We start from the raw sequence: 24,897 nt of genomic DNA, 5'->3' as shown, positions 1-24,897 counted from the left end.
TAAAAAAAGAAAGAAAGAAAGATAACATTGCAACTCTGAACGAAGCCTTACTTTGAAGAAAACAGGTTGTGCTTGGCGCTGTTGAGCCCTGGCCAGTTTATCATCTGGCCTTCCTGTCTCTCTCGCACAGAGCACGCAGGCAGTGTTTACGCGGTGCCTTTGACCTTCCGTGCTATGCCAGTTTGGATATGGCTCCCGAATCCACACTTAATTTTGCTTAACGGAAGTTTTAACAGTAAGCCTACTCCCATGAGCTGGAAGTCAGTCGCTCTGGGCTTCAGAGAATTTTTCCCCCTCTGCTCACAGCTGGGAGACACCCAGTCTCTCTCCCTCCCTCCCTCTCTCCTCTCTCTCTCTCTGAAGAAGTAGAAATGGAGACATCTGTTGTATAGGAAGCTTAGCATCCCATGAAGGATTTTGGGCAAACATTCTCAAAATAAGGGTGATATTTGGGGTGCAGTCCCCACAGTGTCTCACAGAGCATGGGGCCTGGAATGGGAGGAAAATACGTCTATGCAACAATTAGGCGCTTGGGTAGGAAACTATAAGGCAGTTCAATACCGTAAGGCAGTTTGGGCCCCAAAACAGCAGAAAAGGAAGTGGAAAGCGCTGGTAGAAATGGGCGTGGCTGGCTGGCTTTAAGAAAAGATGAACTCCTAGTGAAAGGCACTTTTAGCAGCAACAATGACTAAGAACTGAAAAATAGTGTAAGGGTGGGAAACATGAGTGCATGCTTCTCTTTTTACAAAGAACTCCTAAGTCCTGCAGAGGGGCACTTCATTCCAAGGAAGTCTCCAAATTAAAAAAAAAAAATCATAAACATAAACTCGCTCTCCTCTGTACACTGCATCTGAGTCTTTGTCCAAATAGTGTTAAAATTCCGTGCATTCCAGTTACAGAATGGACCCCGTCGGTGGAATATACCACATTTGCTGGGAAGCCCCGGCAAAGTATACGTGCCAGTGTGCATGCCAGATGAAATTTAGGTGAAATTTAGAGTGGTACGGTAAAAAAAATTATTCTTGATTTTCAGTCGTGAAGAACAGCCTACCTCTAACTTCTATTTAGTTTCCTTCTATTAAAAAAAAAAAAAAAAGCACCATAGTGTTGGAGAAGGCTGCTACATGTAAACAGCATACGTCTTAGCTGTTGTCTGTTGTCTGTAGGTCTTCTGTTTGGGCTCCCAGGGCGGCCCACTCCCGCGCCTCCATTTACGGGGCACACAGCTGTTTAGGTGCCAGTGTTCCCAAGTGGCACCGGCAGTGTTTAAAATCCACCGAAACTACAAAGAGACAGAGAGGCCCGTTTCCGGAGGTAGCAGCAGGAACCCAGAGCCTTGGGAAGACTGCACGGGCATGCTTGCTCTATGTAATACTTTTTCACACTTCATTCTTTCTCTGGCGAATAATTTTACTAAGGAGGAAGGAAGATCGGGCTCCCCTCTGTAAACAGATGTCGCCAGCAGAAGCGGACGCGGAGCCAAATGCCCCAGTTCTCCCACAGGCCCTAGCCGGGCTGGGTGTGTGAGTGCTGTCCACCGTGTTCAGTTGTGAATGCAAGCAATGGATGGCACAACCCACTGGGAGTCCGAAGCACTGCCCCACCCGCCGGCTTCTCTCTCCTCCTTTTCTCCCTGCACTCACTAAAACGACCTCCTTTTAATTCCCTCACTTTTCGCTTGTTTCCTTTCTCAAAAACCATGTCATAATTTTTTACAATGAATCTGACACATTAATATATGGGCATCAAATGCTCAGCGGCCCGACTTCTGCCCAGCAGATAAATCTGCTCTCTAGACATCATTCCCTCACTGTCTCCGAGCCACCGCCACCTGGGCCCCCTCTCCAAGCAGGCCGCCCCGTCGGGAAATACTCTATTTATTACCCAGCGCGGCATGTGAACGCTCGGAGCTTTCCTCCCGTCTACCTCTGCCCCAGTCGTTTTTATTTAGTAACATCAGTTCTAGATACTTCTTAAACTGGCCCTCCCCTTGCCAAACCACAAACCGGACTGCAACAGCAGTGAGCCTTGGGCGGCCGGTGGCCACCCTCCCCAGCACGGCACGCAGCTGTCCCGGGAGCCACGTTCCCAGCAGTGCCTGGTCTACGCGACCGAAGTTGTCGATGGCACATCGGAGGGTTGTGTAGGACAGGACACGGGGAGCTTTCCCTGTGTTGCCATGGTTTCTGTGTAAGCCACCTTGCTGCCTGGCTGGAGAGACAGAAGAAATCCAGGCCCAGTGGCAAATTTTTAAAAGTCTGATTGCCAGAGTCGGGAGTCGGTCTCTCTCCCTCTCCCTCTCTTTCGCTCCTCTTTTTTTTTTTTTTTTTTTTTGGCCTGCCTATAGTTAAAAACTAACCAAGCTAGGATGGGAAACTAAATGCATGAGTGACAGCCTTCAGCGGCCTAATGGCCGCACCAGTTAAACGTACAACCCAGCTCTTGGGTCACAGCCATCAGATAACCCCCAGCGAAAGGTTATACTTACCTGGCTGGGACTGCTGGTTTGCAAAGCTCACCCTGTGACCTACTTGCTTTTGAATTTTTAATAATATTCCCCCCTTTTTCTTCCTAAGCAATGTCTTAGCTATTTCGATTTTTCATGGGGGGGTGGTGGTGGTGGTGGTTCTGTTCCTTTTTTTTTTTTTTAAAAAAAGGGTTTTATCTGCATGGAGAGGCTGTGCTTGTCACCACTTCTGATTATTCCTCTGACGCTGAATGAACAATTTACAGCCCGTGCCATCCTTCCTGTTTGGAGGAAATTAAGAGAAACTCTGGTTTCTGTTCACCCTGAGCCCAGCCTACATCTCTGAGATGCCCCAGGACCAGGACGGGGCGTACAGCAGCTGTAAGGGAGGTGGCAGGGAGGTGGCCCAGGGCCCAGCCATCTGAACCAAGATTTGTTTGTTTTTGCATTTGTTTAAAAACAGATCAAGAGCTTTAACCCACCTTCCCATAACACTGCTTTTCTCGCTTTTGATATAAATCTTCAAAATCCAGACATCAAACAGCGCCAGAAAAGGGGACTGCTCTCCAGGCTTTGCTCCGCCCCAGCTCCTGAACAAACCCAGCTCTGTCTGGCATTTTTTCTTGAGCGGGGGTAGCGGACAGGGTGAGAGAATTTCAGTCTCCCGGGCTGTCTCATGATTGTTGGGGCATAAAGAAGTACAGTCCTGCCACAAATTGGGGCATCTTTGCCCTTTCGAGGGGAACAAAACAAAACAAACAAATCAAATGGCTCTGTGTTGCATGAAGGCATCCATACCGCCTGGGCTCCTTCTCCCTGTACTGTCTGTAGGAGGTAAGAAATGAGGGAAACAGAGGGAGGGAGAGAGAGAGAGAGAGAGAGAGAGAGAGAGAGAGAGACTTGGAAAGACGACGAGACCCAGCAACAACCCCCTTTACCAATGTGAATCCTGCTTGGTCAGTGGCCAGAGTGAGTCAGGTGTAAGTAAGATTGGTTCTGCAATCCGTTTCCTTAAAAATCCTCCTTAAGATGGTTTTAGGGACCGAATCCAAGTGGAAGGCATGAAAGCCTTCATTTGGGGCATTTATAAATAAATATCCCAAGCTGCAGTTGCATGGTGCTGACATGTTGCACTAGGCAGATGTGCCAGTGTTTGTACGGTCACCGCCATAGGTTTTGGACATGCTGGTGGATTTTAATTGCTTACACTTGGAAGCCCTTTGAGTGTTTTCCAGAAATACGCCCGATAGAACAAGGCTGAGAGAGAAAGAGCACATGGGAATCGGATCTTTACAGGAATCTGCATGAGTGTTGGACAGTTTTAAGAAAGTCACAAAACACATTTTTCCATGGGGAGGCTCGGACTGGAATGCGTGTTTCCTTGCTCGCATCACAGCCCTGCTCCGAGCACCTCTCCCCTCGTCCAACACGTTCCCTTGCCCGTCCCTTTTGTTAAATAACCGTCTTCCCTATAATGAGGACTGCGATTGTGAAACCACGGCCCTCCCTTCTGCACGGATTCGTCTTGGATCTTTCCTTAGGATCAAAAAGGGGCGTTAATTCGAGAAGGGTGTGTGCTGAGGTTTACAGAAAAGAGGCAGAAGAGAGGGAGGCATTCTTGGTGTCCGGTCCTCAGGCCCCCCTCCCCACCCCGGCCCCCCACTCACCCCCAGCCTAGCCCTGGGCTGGAGCTGCAAAGCAGGGGTTGGAGCTCTGGGTTTCCCTAATCAAAGTGTCCTCATTACCGACCTTGCCTGTTGCCAGGTTCAGAGATTCTGAAGAAGGCTTTTCCCCGTGGTTGGTTCTTTGGGTTGGAGGACAGGCACAAGCCAAGGGCGCTGAGATGGGAGGAAACGTTGGCACTCGGGTGGGGGCAGTGAAAACCGCTCTTTGAAGAAGCGCTAGCAAGGCTGTTTGGAAAGAGAGCCCTGGCCAGCACCATCAGGCCAGTGGTGCACGGGCCCCTTTCTGCAGTCAATATTTGCTCTGGTTCGGCACTGCCTTGTCCACCTCGGGAGGCCAGCGGAAGTGGGTGCCTGACGGCCTCCCGGGCATTCTCCATCAGGAAAGAGGGCCGGAGGATCCCAGGACAATTGGCAAAGCTCATCCTAGGCCCAGAAGCAGTGGAGAGGAAGGGGCCGGTGTGCGGGAGCCAACAGAGGCCAATCTTGGCCATGACCCTCAATCACCAGAGGTCAGCTGTGGGTCATTTTCAAGGTCCCCACCTCCCCCACTGCAAAGGCTCTGTTTGCAGAGTGAGCGACAGGCCTCTGCACAGATTCTGAAAGCAATAGTGAAGTTCTCCACTCCAGGGTTTGGGCCCCTAATCACACCTCCTGTCCCCTCCCAGTGCCCTCCCTGCTGATCACCTGGGCCACTGGGGAGCCTCAGAGGACACTGCCCTGGGGCCCAGAAGCAGTCGCTCAAGATGAGGTGCTGGACCCAGTGAGTCACCCAGCCCCAGTTTAAGTGGAGTTGGAAGCTGGGATGGGGAGAAGGGCTGGGGGCAGGGCGGGGCGGGGGGGTGCTTCATTGGAAGGCTGGGAGTTTCTTGGTCTCCAAGCCTGGGGAAGATGAAGGCAGGGAGGCCGCCGAGTTTGCGCCCTCTCCCGGTTTGCTTAGGCTCCCCTCCTCCCCTCCCATAGCCCATCCACCGCCCTAGCCCTTTTCTGCACCTAATCTGCGGAGCACAGCCGCCCTGAGTTGAGCTTGGCTGCCCGGGACTTGGTAGCTGGAACCGAACGCCCGGTGCGCAACTCACGCACGGGGGTCCACCAAGAGCTTGCAGCAGGTGCGCTCCGAGTGGGGCCGCGCCGACTGGAGCCCGGAGGGTCCCGGAGGTCCCTCAGGGCCAGCTCTCAGCTTTAGGCCCGCCGCCGGAGCCTAGAGTAGCTGGTGCTTTCCTGGATGCCCGCTACACAGACCCCAAAACGCGGCGGGCGCCCGGGGGCGCTAACGACAACCGCGCTCGGCGCTCCCCGCGCCCCGCGCCCACCCGGGCGCCCTGGCTTCTGCTGGGGGCTCGGGTTTGTGCTGGAATTTAGTGTAGGTGTTCCGGGAGGGAGAAGTGCGGGGCGGGGTTGGGGGGCGGAGCGGAGCCGGGCTCCGGGAGTTATCAAAACTCCCTGCAGAATGGGCTCACAGAGGGAGGAAGCGGGGGCCGCCCTTCCGTGGACCCCCAACCCACCCGCGAGCGTCCCAATCTTCCCAGAGTAAGATCATCCGCGGCTCCAGATCATTTCATTTTTGCTCTATTAATTTTCCGGCCCATTTTTCTAATTTTTTTTTATCTTTCCTGTCTTAGTTAGAGACAGAAAAAGAGCAAAGAAGGAAATCCAGATAGCAAGCTGCAAAGTCTCGGAGGAGCTCGGTTCGCTCTGGGCTTTCCAGCGCATAGTTGGAAGCACCTTGCACACCAAAGGCGGCTCACACCCTTGATCAGAATTCTCCCACAGGGCCGGGTGCGGGTCTGGCTTTGCTTGAGTTCACCACTGGGGAACGCGGCTCCGGAAGGAGCCCAGGCGCTGAGGAACTGTCTGAAGGCAGCAGACGTTAAAAAGGCTAATTCCAGGAACGGTCCCTTGCTTGCGAGACTCTTACAGGAGCCTTCAGTGTGGGAGAACAGTTCAGCGAGGAAGGAAAATGAATCTCGGCTGTTCTCTTTCCCTTTGTCTTAGGGGAGGATTTATTAGGGTGCAGATAAATGTGTTGAAACTAAGAAGTGACACGAGTATATAGGACATTGTTACTCTGTCAGATTTGCAAAAATCAGTTGTGATAGAAAAGGGCTCTGGAAACCTGGAGTAGTTACGCTAAGATTACATCTACTACAAGATGTTGTTTCTGTCTTTCCATTTTCAGACAATGAGTTGGACATAGTCTTTCATTTGCCTTCTGTCATTTTATTTTCTTATTTTATTTTATTTTGGTGAAGCCCTTTGAAGCAACACATTGCAGGGAGCGAAAGCTGCTAAAAGACAAAAATGTAGTTTCCGCTTTACGAAATAAAAATGATCCCAGGCACACAGATGACCAGACACCTGCCTGGCCTACAGAATATGTCTTAGAATGATCTTCCCAACTCAAAGACAGGCAGCTCCCTTTGCCGGACTTCCTGTGCCCTGGCAGTGTGGAGACATGCTCACCGTCTGCGACAGGCTTGCAGGGTGCACTGTCCACACGCGCTCGCCGCGCTGTGCAGGGCCTGAGTTCTTCTCCATCCTCCTTGCGACATGGGTGCTTCCTCACAGGCTCTCAGAAATGCTCTTCAGCGGTCAGCTGAACAGATCCAGGTTTAGGAGCCTCTGTGCTATCGGACGATCGTGGTCCAGCTCAAAAGTGAGCCCTCCCTGCCCTCACCACACCGCCCACCGTGACCGGCCATTCTGGTGTGCAACAACCCTTTGAACGTAGATGCAGGGATAGCAGGTGGGTTCCCCAGGTAGCCAGAGCAGGGGTCATCTTGAGGAAAATGACCCAATGAGCTAAGAAGGATGCAAGCTTTATGAGATTTCAGGCCAGGTGCCAAATATCGCATTTAATGAGGCCTGATTCTTTTCCTCCAAAAATAATGTAGACTCTCAAAGATACGGTTAGGACGGCAGAAGGGGCATTTTGCAAAGCCTCCATCCAAATATTGCTTTGTAATATTTTTCTAAAATTGAAAAATGCCTCACAAGTATATGATCTCACGTTAATACTCCTTCCCGAAGCTTGACATATGTTTGCAAACACCCCAAAGGAATTGCAAAAATATTCCCTCCACAGTCTCTTAAGCTTTTAAACTTGATTCACTTGCATTTCTAAAAGAATCTGTTGTTTCTAGCCGTTTTAAAAAATCATCTTATATGAGAACTTTTTTATTTTTATTTTGCAGCAATTTACCATCTGAACTTTAAAAATAGAGAATAACTTTTTTACTGATATGCCTGCAGGTTTTATCATTTCCGTTTCTTTCTTGTTTCTTTTGTATTCCTTTTTTTTTCCTGGCATAACAATAATTTATAATGTGTACTAGGACACGAAGAAGAGTAGTTTGTCCCTTTGTGTTTCCAAAGCATTTGCACTATGAAAGGTGAATGAAGATATATAATGTATGGGGGCAGCTTTGACAGCTACAAAGTACTCGTTGGTTTGTCCCAGTATTCAGGGCATAGTCTTACTATTTAGAGAAAGGGCATTGCAACAAATAGAGTTACACTGAATGAAAATTTAAGTAAAGCAAGCTTTTATGTTTAGTTACAGCAGGTGTGTGAGTATAGCCTATTTGTACATACCAATTGTGTAATGTAAGCTAGAAAGAAGCGTTAGGGATTAAAGAAAAGGAACTGAATATTCATGTTGGGAAAAAAATTAGATTGATTTCCTAGTTTATTGCAGTCATTGTACACAGACTTGCTGTAGCCGTGTTGAATTTTCTAAATTAGATTTTAAATATATTTTGACAGTCTGAACTTGCATAGTGTGACTAACTATAGGAAGAAATGACAAATCTGCTTTGTTATTAAACTGCTGTCTAGAAAATATTGGGCTCTGTACAGTAAATGATAATTATTTTGCCACTTACATTAGTACAGCTAATAGCAGGAAGGGTTTTTTGAACCACAGAAAGCTAACTACTTTGAATTACTCTGCTTTGTTATTCACTGTGAAGCAAAAAGTCTTTTTTAATTTTTAAAAAAAGCAACCTCATTTTCATGTCATCGTTCTAAGCACTGCCTGCTACTAAGTTAGACAGAGAAGAAGTTAATACATCAAGTGGTGTTATCTAAATGGTTGTGTTTGTTAAGAGGACATTTGCAGTTAGGGTCACAGTGCTGGCAGAGCAGATCAGAGCAAGGGGCCAGGTGGGGAAGATGGCAGAGAATGTGTCCTTAACCGCCTGTGAAAGCCGACCATGAGAGGCCCGTTAGAAGTGATTCAGATCCTCCCCAATCTTAACCGGGAATCCCTTGGTTCCCTCTGATCTGAGGACAGCTTCAAAGCTGAGCCAGGCTGCCGGCTTAGGGGGGGATCTGTGGCTGGCTCAGCCTCGCACGGTGGGGCACAGTGGATGGGTGGGAGCAGGCTTGCGTTGCCGGCGGCCATTCCCTTCCATGTCACCCCTCACCTGGCTGGCTGGGCTGAGGACCACCATAGCGAAGCAAGGGGGATTCACCCACCCTGCTTTCAGCCCCCATCGGCCCTTTCCATACTAGTCAGCCTGCCTTTAGCATACTGTACACGAAACGTTCTTCATGGTTATTAATTACCCTTTGTTTATTTTAATATATTTATTAAATCAGGTACCCAAGGGAATCCTCTACATCAGTGATGTGAAAAATCCAGTTGCCTGAAGTCCAAGAGGTACATCTTGATTTTTGATCTGCATGTGCTTGTTTTAATTAGTTCTACATGATGGGGAAAGTAAGCAGCAAGGAATGCTAAGGCTTTAGGTGTGAGCATTTGCTGTTTTTGAAGTTTGAGTATTTGGGTCTTGAGGGTGACGTGAATGGTGACACGAGGTGCTGCAGAGAGAGGACACAACATGTGTGTGGGAACAGCATGCGTGTAGTGTCTGTGTTTATGTCATTGTGTAGATGTGGCATATGGAGTAACTAAGCTCGTTTGAGTAATGTATTCAGACAAGAGTCTACTGACGCTCAAACAACCATCCCTGCCTCTTGGGTGACTGCGCCACAGGCACCCACTGGCCTTGGTCACCGGGACCTTGTCAACATTCCCAATTGAAAGCCACTTAGAATTCAATCCGTACTCACATGTGGAAAATTTAGTAGACATTCAAAGCACAGATATTGCCCTCTCTGTGCCCAAATGTGACTACAGACCTACACTCTACTCCCATTGTATGCAGAAGGCAAAGGGAGGAGACGGATGGAGTTAGCAATCTGATTTTCATCTACTAAGAAAATGAAATTGAACTATTTAAATGGGCTTTCAATGCCGAGTAGCCCAGTGTGAATTTAATTGTGAGCCCTCTTCGTTTGAAGAGCTAGACCAATATTCTTCCATCAGTAATTATTCTGAGTCATAGTTTTAGATATTCTTATTACCTCTTATTGGTTAATGGAACAAAGTAGTTTTTTTTATTCAAAGTTTGCTTGCTGAGAAATTTGCATGAAATACAATTTTGGGTTTCTAGAGAAACTGAAAGGGGCAAACATCACACTGTCAAATTGCTACTCTTTGCAGAAGAGGCATTTTAAATATGCAGTGAATTGAGAGCACTGGGGACAAAAATCACATTTTCCTCACTGTTCAAAAAAAGTATCTGATTACTTACCCCTACACGCTGCTGTGGTGAGAGCCTTTCTTTGAATAACTGGATTGCGAATATTTAATATGACTACTTTGCTAGCCTTATTCAAAATTAACATTTGCTTTAATAGTTCTCATGCAAGTTTAACTCAGGGTACACCTTTATGGTTGACTTGTGTGTCCACGTGTGTGCATGCAGCGCCAGTACTTCCTTCCTCTCTTGTCCCTGTCTATATAAGTGCACCCTGAAAGCCACCTGTTAAATATGATGCTCTAGGCCCCGCAGCAGGAGTTGTGACATTGAAACGACACGTTTTGAGCACAGAGCTTCCAAGCTTTAAAGGCAAGTTTCCTACTCCTCCTGATGTTCCCACTACCCCCACCTCCCGGCTGTACTTCATATAAGGTTACTGGTGGGAGAGAAATCAAATTTCAGCTGTAAACATGATTGACAGGTGAGAGTAAGGAAGAGAAAGGTGTTGGTCAGGCGGGGAAGCTGGTGAGGAGGACAGTTCCTTGAAGTATAATAACCTAAGTTATTATAAACTGGTGTATGAAAAGCTCAGCCCTTGGTACTCTTGAGCGAGTTACTTAGTTTATTTTCAGAAGTCACTTTGGCTAAAGGATTTCAGTAGTGGAAGCCAAAAATGGTGAACCACTAGCTTTTCTGCTCTCTTGCTAATTTCAACCATGTACAACTTCGTGGCTTATTTTTGGCACTTTTCTAGGCTGGGGTATGAAAATTAAATCATAAGCCATTTGGGGAGCCATTTAATTACTTTCATTTATTCTCAGAATCACAGTCTATGTGAATCACATACTATGGTTCTTGGGTATATTACAAAATATTCATCCCAAGTGGTAGCTCACAAAGATTAAATTTAGCATCCCTTGCTCCCAACTAACACTTTCCATTAGCGCATGTTACAGCTCCACGTATGCAAATCAGGTGAAATGCATGGGTTTTAAGGCTGTGCTTTCTCAAGAAAGATCTTCCCGTGTGAAGATCAACGTCCACCACGTCCGCCCTGTGTGTCCATCTTTCACCCAATCTGACTGTGTGATGTCAATTGTTCCATGATAGCACAATTGACCGAGGAGTGACCATTGCCATGGAAACACGTCACGGTGCTACTTGACCCTCCCATGAAGGGTGGCTTTTGAATGAGCCTCGGAGGCTGGAGTCGGCACAAGGAGATAACACCAGAACTCATGGTTTGCATCAAGGTGGAAAGTAGGCCTTCCTAACACGTTCTTGCAGCGTAAACCCTGACACACAGACTCAGAGGGTAGTGACCCTCAGCCTGCCCACGTCTACGCTCGGCCCATTTCAGATACTCTTGACCTTGGCTAAGACCCATCTGGATGCAACCAAGCCTTACAGAGCTGGCTTGGGGTGGGGCAATTGGAACACATACAGAGGGGAGAGGCCCATTTGTAGCTCCTTGTCACACACTGGAACCTCTGATGGAATTTGCATAAACAGTACTTCCTGGTTTTAAGGACCTGTCATTTTTTCTCTGATGTTACAATTGGCAAAGTACACTTGTTTTTCCCTGACTGTACTAATGCTGATTCAAAAAGTCTACAGGTGCAAAAAAGACTTTTATTTTATGAACTGGGGTGAACAAAACAAAAACAGTAAAAGGACTCAGAAATCTTGTTTCTGTTTTGCATACCTGTCCTCCCATGATGCCCCAAATCATCCAGAAACCAAAAGCAAACCTGCTTTCCCCTGGCCCAAAGTCAGTGCGGCTGCCTTGGCACAGGTGTGTAGTTGTGTGGTTCAGCTGTACATGTAAAACACCATAACCTGGTTTCCCTCGCACAGGTCATCCAAATACTTTAACAGCACTGGGGAGCTTGGAATTCTCGTGCAGGGAACAGGTGAAACCAACACCATGAGTTCCGATTTCTTGCTGCCTCTACCTGCAAAGCTTAAGTGGCTAGTCTTGACCCTGTCGTCACTGTAGGCGTCTCAATACTCAGATTGTAGCACAAGTCCCATCCCCTCGATGCCAGCGAAGAGAATGCTGTGTTGCTTGCAGACTTGGAGCCAGGGGCGAGCAGAAGCTCACCAATTCCAGGAGTCTGTCTCAAGCACACTGCCTCAGTATATCTTTTGGCACTGAGAAAATTAGGGTAAGCAAGTCCCCTACAAAGTGTTTGCTGCTTCAGACTCACTCTAATTGTTTGTTGTTGCTGTTGGGAGCTTATTTGGGTTATGTTCCTCCCTAACTACCGTGACAACCCCTTTCTGGAGGGGCGGGCTACTGTTTGTTTTTCCGTGGACGCTGGCCGAACGGAATTAATCCCTTAATTAGAACAGGAGCCAATGCAGAGAAAGGAGCCTAATGATGCCACAGGAACACGAATGATCTTCGGTCAACACCGGGGTACTGCTGGAGGGGCGGACTTACAGAAAGAAACTTTGTGCATTGCGGGGGGAGGGGGGCGGGGGGAGGCGGAAGGGATTTCTGCAGAGGTGCAGCATCATGGCTTAAAGCGAAACGCTGCTTCTGTTAAGAGCTGTCGTCCTGAAAGGCACTCGCAGTCCCCCGCCAGCATCTCAGATTTACTGCCGCCCTTCCAGATGCCAGTGTTCAAGCTCCCTTCACCTGTCTCTTGCTGAGTCTTTCATTTTCTCCATCCAAAAAGGACTGTCAAGATGATGCTTTGCGTCTGTGCTTTGCCTGGCGTCTATTGAAATTATCAGCAATAAATGAGCTAAGCACCTGGATCGAGGGGTTTGGTTGGTGCGTTTGTGTTCCGTCTCCATTTCGCAGGATTTGGAAAATGCTAGCACGGGGTGGGGAAGCCAGTCGGAAACGCGTTCTCTTTGCAGCGTCTACAGGAGAGACTCGTGTAGTAAACATCTCGGCTCTTACACCCTTCCGGAAGGGACTAACACCAGGTCGGGGAGGGGAGGGCCGAGTTTCAGGGGCTCATTGGGAAAATCCAGCAGCCATGGGATACACAGATACAGGGCAGCCAAGGTGGCGCTGTGCAGGGACCTCGGGTGCAAGGTACTGGCAGCTGGTAACACCTGCTGAACAGTCCAGGGCCACCTCCTACAGCTTAACCCGCCGGGGGTGAGACCCACAGGTGGAGGGGTGGTTGCTTGGTGGGAGTCCATAGTCCATTCTCTCCCATCTCCCTCAAGCAGCTTTGTCTGATAGTGTGGGTATTCCATGCAGCTGGTGACCAGTCCCGTTTAGTGACTTCAGTCTCTGGAAAAGCACAGCAAGTTCATTTGCTGGAGTAGGCAGTGGAGGTGAGAATTGAACTGATCTAAAACGCTCTGAGAAATTGACCCTCTGGTCACTCTTCCTTTAAATCGGGTTCCACAGACAAAGTTTCTTTTCTTCCCAGGCTCCTGCCTGCTGGCAGCAGCACAGCTAGGTTAGGGTTTGTAATTATTTAAAGGGATTCTGTGGCTGGGGTTGACTCCTCCTCCATGAAGTTAATCAAAATAGAGACCTTTCCCTTCTGATGGTAGTTAATTAAAGGGCTCCAGCATATATAGCTGTGGTGCATCTCCGGCTTGTTTCTATTAGAGAATGAGGTGCCTTCCTGATACACAGGGAACGGAGGAGAAAGATAACCGGGCTGAACGTCTTGAGAGAACAGGATTGTGTGTTTGCTCTCTTTACTTCTTTTCCTTCTCTTGTTTTAATGGAGCCAATGGAATCCTCCCCAAACGTCCCACGTTGCACGCGGTGGCTTGATCAGTGGTTGGAGGCAGGTGCTGCGTTAGCGTGCACCAGAGTCCCGGGGACGGCTTGCTTGTTGCTGTCCTGCTCTCTCGGCAGTGGGCAGTGAGGTAGCCCAGGGAGATCAGAAATCCCGGCACTCGCGCTGACTTTGTTGACCCAAGGTAAGAGCTGTGTCCTCTTCCTTTGCTCTGGGGGGTAGCACAGACCTGAAGTTCTGTCTCCCCCATGCTCGGCGGCTGTTTTGTTTTTTTGCGACTCATTTTGCCCAGACGTCTTCCTTCTTCTCTTCTGCTTAGAGTCCCCAGAACCGGTTCTTGCCAATGCTCAGTGGAATGAAAGTCTGAACCATGTGGGCCAGCACAAGACCTGTGCGTTTTGAGGCCTGAGCTTGGATGGGCCCTGGCAGGGAGGGAGAGCGAGCAGGCTTGTGATGAGGCCTGGATTAACATGAGTTCCGCTGCCCAGGTCCGAGAGCTCCCAGCTCCTTTCTTGAGAGCCTCCTGGAATCTCTCGGTGCATCTGCAGTCCCGGCATCTCTCTCTTGCTCACGGCCCTTCCATGTGCTCTACGCTCTGCTAACCCGGAACTTCCGCAAGTGCCGCTCTCAGAGTCGGGCCCCGCTCATTCGTCAGCAGGAAAGTCGTTGGTCAAAGCGTGATGTGTGCTGAACCCAGAAGGCTCCGTGGGCAGTTGGGGGAACCTGGTCGTGCAGAATGTAGCGTCTGTTTGCTCTGATCTTTGACTGCTTCGTATCGTCTTGGTGAGAGCCTTGTCTAAGGGCTAAAAGGGATAGCTATGGTCAATAAGTAGCACACAAACCATGCTGTCGGCCATCCCCACAGACCTGTGCACAGGACAGACAGCCAGCTCCCAAATGGGGCTGGTGGGATTGGAATTGGAGAGTTTGGACTTTGGCCTTGGAAGAAAAGTACAGGGTTCAACTTGGTCCCAGCCTGAGTGTGGGAGGTTTTGCAGAGGCGGGATGAAATGTCACCCTGTTCTAGAGAGGGCAAAAAATAAGGAAGGATTTGTTTTTGGTTTTTTGCCTCCTGTTGTATGTGAGCTGGCTGATACTCGTAATGACAAACTTGCCAGTGCTGTTACTGAGATAGTTTCATTTTCCAAGGCATTGGGCGGGGGGGCCGGGTGGGATGCGGGGCTGCTGTGGCACTTCTGCCTGTCATCACTCGACACTTCATGGCCACAGCCACGTCCAGTGCCCCCTTCCCCCAACCCCCTGCCCAGCATCATTGCCATCCACCGGAAGAAGGCACCTCCCCGTGTCTGCCACGGTTACCCCGGGAGATTTGCACTTTGGGAGAGATGAGCTTCTAGCTTGTGATTTCATTGTAAATTCATCAGGACTGATCTGCAGAGTTACTGAGGCTGCGCTTATTCTGAGAATGCATCTTTTTACTATTTCTTTAAAATTTAATTGGGAAGGGGCCGCCGTGTGGTTTTGACTCCACGCTTAGTTTTTTTTTTTCTCTTTGCCTCCTTTTGTTGCTATTGCAAGCTGCAGCAAAAGTGACTTGTAATTTATAATCAAAGTTTGGTATCGTTAAACTAAACTGTAAAAACCGACTTTGGGGTTTTGCTCATAAAATAAATATTGGAAAAAATATTGCAACGAGGCTTGTACAGTGGGAGTGGTGCCAGTACATATATATGGGTGTGTATGAATATATATGTGTGTGTTTTGTTTCAGAGACTGTTAGAGCTGATCCTGAAAGGCATCCTCCAAAGCTGTGACTTTTTCAAAAACATTCAAGTAGGAGGATTCACTGAAGAGGGTGTGAACACGTTCTCCTTAATGCACCTCTAATTTGTGATCTAAACTCCATTCATAATTCACATTACCTTTTCCCCCTACTATTTTATGTTTGCGCTAACGAGTTAGAGTGTGTGTGCTAGACTTCTCTGTCTGTGAGCTATGGTGCTCCTTAGCTCGCAAGACTTTTTTTTCTCTCTCCCCCTAACAAGGAAGCTCATTTAGAAAGAAATGTTTATGTGAAGTGCTTGTCAGCTGGCATTTTTACTGGTTTGCTAACCCAAAGGTAAAATATAAAACCAGGTCTTTTCCTCACTGGCTTGTTGTCACTGGAAGGGCCCTTCCCTTGTTAGCTTGATAAATAATTTTACTAGGGGGACTCTGCTGTATTTTTATGCTTGCTGTCTGTTTTCTGCTTGCCGCAAATAAATTTCTGTACTCAGAGGGCACTAAAACTCCAAACACATGGCTTTTTCCCATTTTGCTGCTGGTCTCCTGAAGTAGTTATTCCATCTAGAGTTTTTTAATTAATTTTTAAAGGGTGAAATGTGTGATTATTATCGAACAAAAATTATTCCTCTGTTTAGGGAGAACATTGGGTCTGAACCTGGGATGGACATCATTATGAAAGGCTGCATACGTCAGACCCTGTGTAATGTTTGTCAAACTGAAGACAAGTGTTATTTATGGGGCGAGTGCTGAAGTTTTCTCATTATACACGTCCATGTCTGTCTTCCCAACTTTAAATATTAAGCTGTTAATATGAGAAATGAATAGGGCTGTGGAATTCTATCTAGAAACAAGGCACTGTACAATAAAATCTTTACATTTGAAAAATGATACACCGTGTGCAAGTGGAGACGGAATCGATTGTAGGTATCAGTATAAACACAGTGCCCACCCGAGTCTTGTGCATTTAGTCTTGGGATTTGTTAATTCTGAGGAGAACCTGCTGTTACTCTCTGGGGCGCAGTCAGGCCCTGGTGTAACTCCAAGCACACCCCAAAACAGTCCCGTAAAATAAAGTGCAAGTCAATACATCCTATAAAGACCAGTCACAAGAACACAGCACATTATGGGCATACGATAAAACAGTTCATGAAGGAATGAAATTTCCAAACGTCGGTGAAACCTGTGATCATTTACAAATAATGCCAGATGACCCCGTAATTAAAATACAATTTTTTTCCAAAGCAGATATTCTCCTGTTATTTACTACTTGTCTCGTGCTCCTCAGCTGGGTTGTTTGGCTCAGTTTTTGCAAAGATCACCAAAAGGAAGAGGACAGTGTAGAGCAGGGAGTCTATGAATGTGTTCTCAAATGTGCCTGGAGATTTACGATCAAGATTTAGAAGACTTATTTTCTTGGAGTGTGCACTGTACTATTTAATCACCAAATTTTACTACAGGTAGACGGTTTTCTCGAACACTGCCATTATAGAGACAATTATGAGAACCACTTTTTTAGTTATTTAGCATTTCTTCTGGTTACTCGGGGGCTACACCAGTTTGTGAGGTGTTAGAGAAGGTGTCTGTGGTTTGGACCGGCTGGACACTCCACCCAGCCCTGTCCTTTGGAGGTCACCCGAAGCCTGCTGGGCTATGGAGATGAGACAGCGTGGATTGGGCGTCTCATGGGAGCCAGGACCTGTGCCTTCTTTGACCTCACAACTAGAGGGACAGGTTTTAAGATTTACTGATTTGAAAATCAGAGTTACACAGAGAGAGAGGAGAGGCCGGAAAAGAGAGGTCTTTCATCTGCTGGTTCACTCCCCAGTTGGCCACAACGACTGGAGCTGCATTGATCCAAAGCCAGGAGCTAGGAGCTGCTTCCCGATCTCCAATGTGGGTGCAGGGCCCCAAGGATTGGGCCATCTTCTGCTTTCCCGGGACATACCAGAGAGCTGGATCGGAAGAGGAGCAGCCGGGTCTCGAACCGGTGCCCATATGGGATGCTGGCACTGCAAACGGTGGCTTTTCCTGCTATGACACAGTGCTGGCCCTGAGGGGCCAGATATTTAAGCCCTTTGTTGAGATGAAGAGACTGAGGCACAGAATAATTCAGATATCATTTGACCCTCCCAGTAGCCCCACAAACGTTTCTGAACAAACTCCAGTCGGTCCCCTCAAGCCGCTGAGTCTAACCTCTGCACGTGTGGCATGAGCCCAGCTGTGCTGTCCTTCCTGGGTAACTTTTCCTGAGTGAGAGCCAGAGGGAAAGACATAGAATGTGATTAGTAGCGGCAGGACCAGAGCCCTGGCTTCTTGTGGTCTTGACCCTAAGAACGCCCTCCAGTTTTACAAAAACAAATGATTTTGTGGTTTGATTTTGGTAGGTAATGGAGCAGTCTTTTCCTCCTCAAAGACTGTCATTTCAAGAGCATTTTAAAAGTAATAGATGACACATTTTCCTAATACCCCGTCATGTGTAAAGTGTCAGGTGCACAACTGGCACTCAGGAAATTGTTGGATGGTGAAGATAAATCAGCCTTAAGTCACTCCAGTGAAAGCCCCATTTAATAAAAAGTTGTCAGCAAAACCTACAGCACTAAGACGAACACAGGGGGGTTACCACGTCTGTAAGACGGGGCCAGTCTCTCTGAGGCCTGTGTGAAGGATTGATTCTACAGCGTATGTTACGCACCTGGATTAAATATGATAACGTGTGTAAAGCACCAGCCCCAGGAAAACGCTGTTCCAAGCTCAGCCTTGGACAGTACCATTGCATACAGAATGCACATCCCACCATGACACCTTGCAAGCCTGGTGTGAGAGCAATTTTGCCATTATGTTATTGGTCTTTCCCCTTTCCATCTCTGTTTTCCAATAATAGAATAGTAGTTCATAGCTATTATTTGCCTTCCTCTGAAAAAAAAAAAAACTTGAAAAAAATTGTGTTTAAAGGATTTTAAGGAGATTATGGATTAGTTTAAATTAAACATTTAATTTTGCTATCACCTATCCCAGAGCCTTTATATGCTAATATGTAAATATTAGATACCCATCAAACCAACACGGATGGCACAGAGTACCTTCCTGAACATGTGGTCTCTGGGGCTTTGTTCTTTGTTTTTTAAAAAGATTTATTTACTTGAAAGGCAGTTACAGAGAGACAGAGAGATCTTCCATCTGCTGATTCACTCCCCAATTGGCCCCAATGGCTGGAGCCCCGAAGCCAGAAGCCAGGAGCTTATTCCAGGTCTCCCACATGAGTGCAGCAACCCAAGGACTTGGGCCATCTTCTACTGCTTTCCCAGGCCACAGCAGAGAGCTGGATCGGAAATGGAGCAGCCAGGACTTGAACAGGCATCCACATGGGATGCCGGCACTGCAGGCAGCAGCTTTACCCACTATGCCACGGCACCGACTCCTCTCTGTTTTAGAGTCTGTAGGATTCCCACCATCTCCCTTGGGTCCCACACTAAATAAAACCTTTTATTTTCAGTGCCTAGCAGAATTTGGTTGGAGACTGTACTCTCACCAGAGATGGCTTATTGGCTCATGTTGATTGGTCAGGAATCTGTCATCGAATCAGCAACGACCAGGGTGGGTCCTTGTGGCCAGCTGCTTTTCTGGGAGTAAACAATACTCAACTCCCAGTAGGGGAGAGGGAAATTAGTACCTGAGACCCATCGTCACCCCTTGTGGAGACATAGACAGGATGGGGCTGGAGTATAAACAGGCCTCTGAGCCTAGAGGTAGGCGGTCAGTCTTGGGTGCACCTGGGGAAGTTGAAGCAACCTTGATGTGCTGTCCCAGAGCAATTAAACCAGAAATAAACTCCAAGGACCAGCAGGGCTCAGGCATTAGCATTAAACCAATAATAATGATTCCCAGTGGTTGTGATGTAACGGAGATAGAGAATTCCAACTGGAAGCATCCTGGGGACACAGCTGTCCGCAGCAACCCAAGAGGGGATGGAGCCACGGGGGAATTTTCCACCCTTTATTGGAATCTTACAGCTCAGCACATTTGAGGGCCAGTTTAGAACTGAGATGAACAATTGCTTTGTGTTTTCCCTGCTTGCTTTGGCCTTCCCAGTCCTCCATTAACATCAGCTCTATTCTTGGCCCAGCAGGCTGAGGCAGTCAGATAAAGTACCCAGGGCCAGCGGTTTGGAGCTGGAGACCACACACCTCCATTTCACATCTGATTTGGCCACTACACAGCCATGCGACCCTGACTGGGTGGCTGGACCTCATTCTTCTCTTCTGGGAAATGGGTCACTATGCTGGTGTACCCTGTCAGCTAAGTGATCAGTTCATTAAAGAGCTAGCATGTGAACCAAGGGAGATGGTGTGGGCTGGACCTAGTAGAGTGGCTAATTTTAACAATGCGATAGCATTTTTAGAAATTCTGCGGAGGGAAGAGACTAATGTATTTAGTTATTTCATTACCAGGATAGATGCGTTCCTGCATTATTCGCCCAGACTCTTGCGTATACCAATGAGATATTTATATTATTTGTCTTCATTATCACCAAGTCCTTATTTCATGTGTGATTGGGGCAATCACCGAAACAGGGCTGAGGGAAAGCGGCACTGGCCAGATGAACCAAGACGCTTGATCACACGCTGTCAGATACATCGATTCTCCGCTAACGCACAGCATTAAGCCACACAGAAATGGGCCTGCGATGAAGACAGTCCTCACTCTGCATTGTAAGACAATTACGTTTTAAATTTCTCATCTCTTCTTGGAGCATGGAGTTCACGCCTCATTTATTTTTGTGTCCAACATAGCCCTGTATCCGTGAGTAGCACACTGTAGCTCTCTCAGATCCTTCCCAGAAGCGGCAGGGTACACCGAATAAGCAATTAGGTGCGCGAGCAGGCAACCCAACAGTTGCTCAGAGCCCAGTCAAAGTTGGGGGAAATGACAAAGGTGACATCTTTGCCATCTGTCAAAATTAGAAGTTGTTGTCTTAATTGTCTTCCAGAGTTAATTGTCTTCCAGAGTTTGGAAAGACCCGTACCCTGACATTTCGTTGTCACTTCTTAGACAGCTTGCTAAATGTAACCTGCCCCAGAGTGATTTCTCAAAGTTCCCCTTTAGAGACGTTTACTGGGAAATACGTCCTTTTACTCTGACCAGTTTGCATCCAAGTTATTATGTTTAACTATTTTAAGATTTAATTCCACAAACACTGTGTACTATACTAGAAAATGGATTTGGTGTCACCAGTGCAGAAGCAAATAGGGCACAGTTCTTGATATGAAGATTTAGGACTGATGCAGACAGACGGTTAAAGAAAAATGCTGGTCCTATTTGAGCATCGCTTTCCAGAAGATAAAGGGCTGGGGGGTTGGTGAGGTGAACAGGCGCAGGTAGGCGTTTTGTAAGTAAAATGCACAAACGCCAAAGTTATGGAAGTACCAAAAGTAAGCTGGGTGTTTTTAAAACTTGGTCTAGGAGACATTTTCCTTGGCCTGATATAAACTCAAATGGCATGAAGCAAAGATTGATCAGTTTGACTATCCAGGTATTTTATTTTAAAGGTTCATCTTATTTATGTAAAGGTAGAGTTGGAGAGAGAGAGGAGAGAGAGAGGAGAGAGAGCTAGGGTGTTCGCGCTTCCATTTGCTGGTTCACTCTGGATGGGGCCACAACAGCCCAGGCTGGCCAAGGGGGAATCCAAGGGCCAGGAGCTCCATCCAGGTCTCCCTCGTGGGTAGCAGGGGCTGGAGCAGTTGGGTTATCTTCCCCTGCTTTTCCAGGTGCATTAGCAGAGAGCGGGATTGGTAGTGGAACAGTCGGGACTTGAACCAGTACCCGTATGGAATGCTGGCCTTGCAGGCGGCAGCTTAACCCACTGGCACCACATCGTCCCCTACCTGAGCTTTCAAAATCGATGGGCAGCGAAGCACTAGAAATAGCGTCAGTAAATAAACAACAAAGTAGGGGGAAATTTCACCCCACAAGATAGTCAAAGTCATATAAAGAGCTCTTCTAAGTCTGTAAGTCCATAGGAAGATAAATGAACTGATAGGAAAACGTAAAAGAATGGACAGTTTTTAGAAGAAATTAGTAAATGCAAATGACCGATAATTTGTGAAACAATGTTCAATCTCATACAAGACCAAAATAGTGATGATAAGAACAGCGTTCCCTTTTCGCTAAGATGTGGGATGCCGGGCAGGGGGTATTGCGCACCTTTGTGAGCGTGCGACTTGGGCAACCTCTTGGCTGCTGTTGACGTCATCGAGCACAGAACAGTCACGGACGAGACGTTCTTCAGTGCACCTACTGTGTTGGGGATTTTAATTCAGTGCAGCACTTGGGGTGGAGCTGCAACAGGCAGCGGGTTGGGGAGCAGAGACTGCCTGCAGATGCACAGAGAAGGGTGAACGGTGGTCAGTGCAAGGGGAACTATGCCAAGGCCAAGGGAGGCCTGGGGTGCCAGAAGCTACAAAACCCAAGAAGAGGAGCAAAGCGAGGTGGCCTCGCTCTCGCATGTTACACCGCCCCCTCGTCCGTCCCAAGTCGCCTCTGCGTAGAATTCAGTTCTCAAGGGGGAAAGCATCCAGGCAGCCCCCGTCTTGGTCAACCCGAATGTGCTGTGCTCTCTCCACCAGACAAAAAGACGCTTCCGTGCGTTGATTGGATGAGGGCTGGTATTGTCCCTGGAGCCCTGGCAGCTCTTGCAGTCCTGTTCTGCATCATCTGCATTGTCGCAGCCCGAGGAATCGGGGCAGGAAGAGGAGGGGGCACTTTTCAAAGAACTACATGGGGATCGGGTCACGTGTCTGCCATTAACATCAATCGCAGACGCGGGGCGAAAGTGCCGCGCGCGGTCCTGCTCACACCTCTTTGAAAAATGGCCCCTCTGGTGTCGCTGCCAGACTCCCCTCCACTCGTACACGATTCGGGGCCTTTGAAGTCGGTTGTGGAAATTCCAGTGCTTTCTTTGACTCTGGCAAATTGCTCCAAAATGCTACAAATGTAAAAAAGACTAAGGAAGCTTTAGCGGCAGCTTAGAGGTGGAATCCCCTTAAGCCATTGACAGAAAAATGTGTTTCTTCTTTTCAGTTGTTAATTTGTGAGTTCTGTTGTGGAATACAGCAGCACAGCCCTAGTCACCTCTGAGGAGGAGAGAATGAGGGGGGTGGAGGTGGCAGGGGAGGGGTCAGACCTGGAGACCATGTGGCCTTTGGGGGACGTCCACGAAGCGGAGTGCAAACTGATGTGGAGCAAATCCTGGAGGACAGTGTGTTTTGTGTGCTGTGTGTGAGCACAGGAGTATTCCGGTGTGAACCTGCCTGAACCGGGTGTGGGCACAGCTTGGCCATGCCCAGCCTGGAACCCCAGTAGACACATCCTGCAGGAATCCAGGAGAGGACAGGACAGCGAGATCCGAACCCGCGGCTTCAGTCCCGGGACAGCGCGGCTCCCGGCATGCTTAAAAATCTGCCGTGGTGGGTTTCTGTTTGTGGGGAGGAGGCGATGGGTGGGCCTTTGGTGCCTTCTTTGAAAATTTGCTCCGACTGTTTGATGCTTGTAGCTCGCTCGTGCAGTACCAGGTTGGGCAGCAGTACAGAGGGGTGGAAATAGCTCCTGCACGCTCCCTGGGCTTCTGTTACCACCGCCATAAATCTAAGGATTTGGCAAGAAGCAGAGGCTTTCAAACCCATTTTATTTTATTTTGTTTCAGCAGAGGAGCCATTTGTAAAATGAAGGTTTATGAGGGATCATTGCATAAAAGAGAAGAAGCTGCTGAGGGTGGAGTTGGTCCTCCCAGCTCCTGGCCCTTCTCCCGGCCCCTCCTGGCTCCTGGGCTCCGTGCTCTCGGCAGCCTAATTGCATCTTGGGGAACAGTCCTCCCTCAGGGGAAGTCAAGCCAGACATGAGTGACAAAGGACCACTTTTTCCCTGCTGGGAACACTGAAGGCTTCCCCCTACCCCGGGGTGCAGCACAGGACGCAGCACCCAGGCCACACCTTTCCAGCTTGGTGTCTTTGGGAAAGGCACCTGTTCCCTCATCTTTCCAAACGGGAGGGATGGAGCCGGCCTCGTGGAATCCTGTGCAGGTGCAAAGAGCCAGCCGAAGTGGCATCTCTTGAATGCGGGTGCCTGCTGTCTGCTCTGGTTACCAGCCGGGTGGCAGTAGAAGGGTCAGAGAAAGACCTTAGAAAACAGTAGTATGGGGGCACCTGGGTAAAGTAATAGGCTGTTCCGCAGGCCAAGGGGACGCAGACAGGTTTGGAGGGACAGTGAGGGGATAAGCTTGCTGAGGGCTGTGGAGAGACAGGTGCATGCTGGGGCAGATGCAGAAGGGGAGGACTGGAGGGTGGGATTAGGCAGAGGCTTGAAGGAGGCTTAGGCATCGCGAGGGAAAAGTCGAGTGCGGCTCCCCAGCAGGGCAGTACTTCTGTTCCCTTGCAGACATGTCTAGGGCAGTGAAAAGGATTAACCTGCCAACTCCAGTGGCCTCCTCCACCTCTTAGACTGGCGCAGAGTCTAACTAAACAGCTTCTAGAGAACTTTAGAAAGTTGGACCAACCATGGAAGGGGATCCAAAAAAGGAACAATGGAGGAGCTGGGCTTTTGTGGTTTGTGGCTGACAGCAAAGGGAACCGTAGCACTACGCTGTTCTTGCTGCCTCAGCCCGGGCTCCCGGCGGACGGGTCACGGGACCAGCCTGTATTGTTTAGAAGCAGCTTGTTCTACTTTGATCAGGGCCTCTCAGACAACCGTGGGCAGCTCCCTCTAGCTTGGTGGTTCTCAACCTTGGCCCCGTGAGAGTCATCTGGAAAGCTTTGAAAATCCCAACGCCTATGCCCAGTCCAGATCAATTAAATAAGAATTCCCACGCACGACCTGGGCATCAGTACATTTTTCAAGGCTCCCCACGAGGTTTTAGTGGGCAGTGGAGGCTAGGAAATACTAACTGCTCTCAGGCACTGGTACAGAATTACCTGGAAGGCTCAGCTCCACCTCCAGAGTTTCTGATTCAGGCTCTGTGGGGTTGGGCCTGAGAACTGATGTTTCTAACCAGTTCCCGGGGACCATATTTGAGCATCTGGAAACCACTGCCCTAAGTAACTAAAGCAACTATTGGAAAATATTCTTTCGGAGGAGTCGGGTAGACAAGGAGTCCTTCCTAGTGCTACAGGTCTCACCTGTGTGTCCTCACCTGTATGTCTAAAGCAGTGGCATTGGGGCCCTATAGCTCCCCAGGGAGCATCTGGCAATGTCTGAAGACTTTTTGATTGTCTTGATATGGGGGAGGAGTGTTATTGGCCTCCAATGGATCGAAGTCAGGCTGCTGGTCAACATCCGAGAATGTTCTAGGACAGCCCCCACCACAAAGCATGGTCCAACCTCAAGGTCAACCACACTGAGATGGGGAACTCCTTGTTTAAACTCTTTGGGGGCTGTTTGGCTTCATTTGTGAGTAGGGAATGCTCAGACCAGTCATTCTAGATTGTTGCTAAGAATGAATGAGACACGACCACAGTGCTGTAGGCAGGAAGTGCTCAGTAAAGGGTAGTAGCTCTTAGTCTTCCAGCAGACACACTGAGTGATGGGAGCCTGGGGACGAAACTTTGGTTCTTATCTGTGCAATGGGCGTGGTGTAAGGCGGCACTCTGAAGAGTGGTTGTAAGGAACAATGAGGACATCCTATGTAAATTCTCCAAGCACTCTGAATAAACAGAAATTTTTATTATCGTTTTCTGTTATCTCTT

The 24,897-nt window shown here is 48.4% G+C and overlaps 1 protein-coding gene across 5 annotated transcripts in view; it reads left to right on the top strand.

Moving 5' to 3' along the window:
- MAF (MAF bZIP transcription factor) overlaps positions 1-24,897 on the top strand; it is a 349,344-nt gene that overhangs the window by 5,688 nt on the left and 318,759 nt on the right. For 2 of the 5 annotated variants that reach the window (XM_051847315.2, XM_051847317.2), the window contains exon 2: positions 8,752-8,812. The exons of 1 other annotated variant lie outside the window; for it this stretch is intronic. In XM_051847315.2, the coding sequence (XP_051703275.2) occupies positions 8,752-8,785 (34 nt within the window). In that variant the 3' untranslated portion in view covers positions 8,786-8,812. Of the gene's footprint in view, positions 1-8,751; positions 8,813-10,808; positions 12,465-15,148; positions 24,890-24,897 lie in introns of those variants that run through there. 2 more of the 5 variants (XM_051847316.2, XM_051847314.2) reach the window with 2 other exon arrangements.

Source organism: Oryctolagus cuniculus, chromosome 18, assembly GCF_964237555.1.
Source record: "Oryctolagus cuniculus chromosome 18, mOryCun1.1, whole genome shotgun sequence".
Lineage (NCBI taxonomy): Eukaryota > Metazoa > Chordata > Mammalia > Lagomorpha > Leporidae > Oryctolagus > Oryctolagus cuniculus.
The sequence above is the reverse complement of the archived record's forward strand: the minus strand, read 5'-3'. Positions and strand labels throughout refer to the sequence as shown.